The sequence below is a fragment of the Carya illinoinensis genome, chromosome 1, assembly GCF_018687715.1.
Source record: "Carya illinoinensis cultivar Pawnee chromosome 1, C.illinoinensisPawnee_v1, whole genome shotgun sequence".
NCBI lineage: Eukaryota > Viridiplantae > Streptophyta > Magnoliopsida > Fagales > Juglandaceae > Carya > Carya illinoinensis.
In genome coordinates, this window is record NC_056752.1 from 19,758,787 (window position 1) to 19,763,886 (window position 5,100).

The 5,100-nt window shown below is 36.0% G+C and overlaps 1 protein-coding gene across 1 annotated transcript; it reads left to right on the top strand.

Moving 5' to 3' along the window:
- The first annotated feature begins 379 nt into the window (after nt 1-379).
- Nucleotides 380-1,839, top strand: LOC122312873 (protein SRC2 homolog). Its single transcript, XM_043127539.1, has 2 exons — nt 380-1,146; nt 1,215-1,839. The coding sequence occupies exons 1-2, from the start codon at nt 702-704 to the stop codon at nt 1,730-1,732; spliced, it is 963 nt and encodes a 320-aa protein (XP_042983473.1). The 5' UTR covers nt 380-701; the 3' UTR covers nt 1,733-1,839.
- The last annotated feature ends 3,261 nt before the right edge of the window (nt 1,840-5,100 follow it).

The window sequence follows — 5,100 nt, forward strand, 5'->3', positions numbered from 1 at the left end:
CAAATCTCGAGCAATAAGAAAAAATGATCTACCATAAATTCAGGAAGTAAAATAATTAATGGGAACGAGAAAGTGATCATTTTAATTATATACATATATATATATATATATATATATATATATATATATATATGTTAGTTGCAATAAGTGCTGTGCAATCACTTTGAAAAAAATGAATAAATAGGAAATCCACATGAAAAGAAATTATTTTTTAATAATAGACTCCACTCTTTTTCAAAGTAACTTTACGGCGCATACACACTTCACGACTGTATGTAGTATTATTAATATATATATGATTCTGCAAAATGATATAAGAGATCAGTGTGTAATCCACTATCTTCCTTTCTCCTCGTATGGAATCCACTCTTGTCCTTTCTCTCTTGAACCTCTTCTCAGTTTTGAAATGAACCTTTCATTGATAACATTACAAATTGGAACAAGCACAAATTTTCTATTGAAATCCGCGTATACACCTGGCCACCAATTATTCCCTTTTTGGCACAATTAAAGGTGTGATAGTTGTCCTCCAAATGGAGAAGAGGGATAACGAATTTTCCTACTGTTGAAGTAAAGTAGCCTTACAGATAGTGCAAACCAGCTTCACTTTGTCTCCTTTTCCATCCTTACCCATTTAGCTTCGTACAGTAAAAGCAACTCCACAAAATTCGCCTTCTTTTTCTTCAGCCGAAAAGCTAAGCATGGCGAAATATTGGGTCGAGGTCTGCCTGATATCTGCTAGGGGTCTCTGGCATTCTTCCTCGCTCTGGAAACTCCAGTGGTTCGCAGTCGGGTGGATTGATCCTAACAATAAATATTGTACCAAGATTGATGCTTCAGGTAATGCTAATCCGGTCTGGAAAACCAAGTTTGCTGTCTTGGTTGACGACTCCATAGATCCGGCACTGCACGTTGAGGTTTATAGCAGAGAGCCCATATTTCTCAGAGAAAAGCTTCAGGGCACAGCCAGTGTTGTCTTGAAGGAGTTTCTAGCCAAGCAGATCAAGAAAAATGAGGGTTCGAGGCCAGTAACAGAAGAAGTAGGAAGTTATCAACTGCGGAAAAGAAATTCCAGCAAACCCAAAGGGTTTGTCGATATTTCAATTCGTATTTCCGAGGAAAGGGAAGAGCCAAGCTCGTATAGAGGTAGGTCTTCATCAATAAATACCACTCACTTTTGATTTTGATTCCAACATTGTATTTTTATTTTACAGGCAACGAGGAAGGATTTATGCTCTCGGATCTCAGCAACAATATCACCTTAGCCACTGGAGATGGCGTAGCTCTTTCCACGAAGCTGCCTCTGGTTCCAACAACTTATCGGCCAGAAAACCATATGCAGTCAAACTCCCCATATACCCATTCAAGGCCATTCCCGACAAGCTATTCCAATCCATCTGTGGCTGGACCAAGCTCCATGCCATCGGGTGCACCAACCTACCGTCCTACCATAACTCCACCGCCACCTCCACCCCCGCCTTCTAATGTAGGTTACATGCCCACTTTTCTGCCAAGAACAGATCCATATTCGGAGACTTACATAAATATGCCGGCATCAACTGGGGCAGCAGCGCCTGGCCGTGGCGTGGGGGCAGGTTTTGGAATGGGAATGGGTGCTGGTGCACTGGCAGCTGGTGCTGTGATATTTGGGGATGACTTTATGTCAGGATTTGATGTTCCTACAGGGTTACAGGATGCTAGTCTCACCATTTCAGCCGACCCTCCTTTTTAGCAAGCGGTAAATATAATATAGCGTTTGTAATTCTGTTAAATGCTGTGGAATGCAACTCTACTTATTGTTCACATACTTTTAACGACGAAATATTTCATTCAGTAACAGGAATTTTGGTCCATTTGTACACCAAAACAGATTTTAAAACAAGAGTTATCCTACTCATCATTCATATGCTACACAAGGACAAAAAAATAAAAAATATCCTGTGTAATACGTAGTATAGAGATGATGAGCATAGGACTGTGCAATTGGGTTGGGCCCGAAACTCGAATTTTGAACCCGGGTCAGAACTAGGCCTGGGTCGGAACCGTTCTGAGCTATATTCGGGTTTTTTTTTTTTTTTTTCAAAAGCTTGGATGTTATTTTTTTTTAAGAAAATATATTACCGAGAAGCATTTTTTTAAATCCAAAAGCCTAAAATATATCAAAATGGAAAACTAAATTTATGTAAAAAATAGCTAAATGTAGAAAACTAAATTTATAAATGCATGTTAAAAAAAAAAACAAAAACAATATTCATCATATAAAATGCATGCAACATACAAGATGTAACTCACTATATATTAAATTATTTGAACTAATTTGCTAAGATCATTACAAACTCCAATACACAACAATAAACTACAAAACTTGATCCTGAAATGTTTTCGTACTCCTTTGTCTTCTGTTAACTTAGCATGCTTCAAAGGTTTTTTCCTAAGCTGCTGCAAAACCTGTAGAGTGACACAATATCTCAGAACTGGATTCAAGTCAAACATAACATACCTAAAAGGGAAACACTATTTTGCCGCCTGGGGTTGACCGCTCGGGTTGACCGCTGGGCAAAAAAATATTTTTTTTTTACTTAGTGATTAAGAAAGTGATTTTAAATGTATTGATGTATTTTTTTTTTTACTTAATGATTAAGAAAGTGATTAAAAAAATGTGAAATGAAAAATGAAAAAAAAAAAAAAAAAAATTTTACACTGGGCGGTAAGCCCAGCGGTAAGGGTGAGGCGGCAGAGTAGCCTCACCCTACCTAAAAAATTCTTCAGCAAAATCAAATCAGATTCGCTGCTCAGTGCACAAGTTACCATAACATGCATGCTCAGAAATACTGGATTCAAGTCAAACATGCCAAAAGCCAATTACCAAACAGAATCCGATCGCTTATTTCTACTTTTCTTTTTCTTTTGTTTTTTGCCTCCTTTTGTCAAAGTTCAGAGCTAAAATAAAGCCAATTTGGTAAATCATAGCCCATGACCAGATTATTGCCAGATCAGAGTATAAAATATGTGAAGCCTAAAGTAAAGCAATATCTTGTCATTGATCTTTATAAAATTAGCTTGGAGTAGGCTTTTATAAGTATGCTGCATGCAACTAATTAATCCCCTTAACCACATAAAATGGCATATGGTATCATATCATGTTAGCAACATTGACAAATTCTACCTGGTAAATCAAGTAAAATTCAATATTCCTGTCTAGGATGTCTGAAATAAAATCAGGTAAGCATTTAGGATCAGAGGATCGATAACTGATCCTAAATAAAGCCAAGAAATTTAACAAATAGAAGTTTGCAAAGCAAAAGAAAGTGAAAAAAAAGAAAAAAAGAATCTCTACATACATCAAAGATCAACAGATATTTCAGCAGGAATAGGAAGAAAGACTCATAGTAGCCTCAGTTGAAGATGAAGCTAGATGATTATCTAAAAGAATATTAAAAATTGAGTTAGATAGATAATAAATTGAGATAGATAGATATTAAAAAAAATATATTTCAAGTTTCAAACTTACCTTCAAGGTTTATCGATTGTATGTATTCTTCCGACTCCCAAATGTCAACTGGTTTGGTCCTTAACCAATTTTGGGTGCAAATGAAGGCTTTGATTCTTTTTGGAGACAATGAACTCCTAAAAGGATCTAATATATATCTCCAATACTGAACATGGACTTCGAGGCAAGAGTGGAAATGAGGATGGCTAACACATCACGTGCTATCTTAGCAATGATAGGATAATTGAAGGCATTAACTCGCCATCAATCTAAGATATCAAAACCAAGCTAGTCTTTTACACACGCCTCAGACAAATACATCTCTAGCTTCAATCTAAACTCTATAACACCCCGCTCCTCAAGGTATTTGGTGAACATGAACCGAAATTTAGTTGGAAGCGGTGCCGGCTCATTACCAATATTTGTATTAGTAGTGTTTGGCCTCCCTTGAGCCATATTCTACTCTCCGTACTAGTCACACGAAATGTGTTATACTACTCGATCAAGTGGCCTGAAAGGAGTTTAACCATGTCCTCTATCTTATCTGCCAACTTATACCCTTTGCATTTTTGCAACCAAAACTTTATTGCCATCATTTTATATCATGAATCAAGCATAAAAGTAACACATATCATCAAGTTGAACATATTTGTGCTACCTCAATACTTATCACTCTTGCTTATCATATTTATGCCCATACTACTAGTGATATCATTACTCAAGTACATATTATTTAATGCATCTTCTATTGTGTAAATTTGCTTAAAATATACATTAGCCATCATATATAAAGAACCAAAAATGCTCAATGTAACATCATAAAGGTGGGATGGAAAGGGAAATGTGTTTTATATGTGTGGATGAAGGGGTTGGAAGACTCCCAAGCTCTTCTACATCCATTGGAATAGAAAAGACACCACCAATCCCTTGGGCTGTACCAATATTACAACTTATAGAATTTTCTTCCATTTGTTAAAGTTACAACAAAATCAAAGAAAAGCAGGAAATTAAAACACAAGATGACAAATTGACCACCACCATATATTATTTTATTTTGTAAAATAAATAAGTTTCAAAGTCATACGGGAAAGGAAACTTTTAACTTATAACATTATTAATTATTTATAATGTCATGGAATCTGGAAAGAGTGATCTAGCCAGTAGCCAATTATACTAAGATATGAACCTACTAAGGATCGAGCACCATTCCAATTGACTATGTAATTCCTAATAATTGGCTCAATTCATAAAATCGTCAAGACTCAAAGAAACTAGAAGCAATGTACATTCAAATATTTGAAGTTTTGGGTTTAAACTGCATTTGCAGATGAACGACGGGTGCACAAAGTTTTGATATCTTCAGTTTCATGATTTGCCCAAGTAGCATTTCCATGACTTTACATTTATATATCTTCTTCTTGACTGTCTTGGACTTGGCATATGATTCTCTCAAGTTTCGAGTAACCTCAAGTTCAAGCAATGAAATGCTTGAATGACTTGAGCAGCAAACCCAAACACCCACAAACTACACAAACCACTAGATGAACATATAGCAATCAAACTACACTAAAAAAACAAATTGCTTAAAAAAGAGCAAGCATTCACTAAGT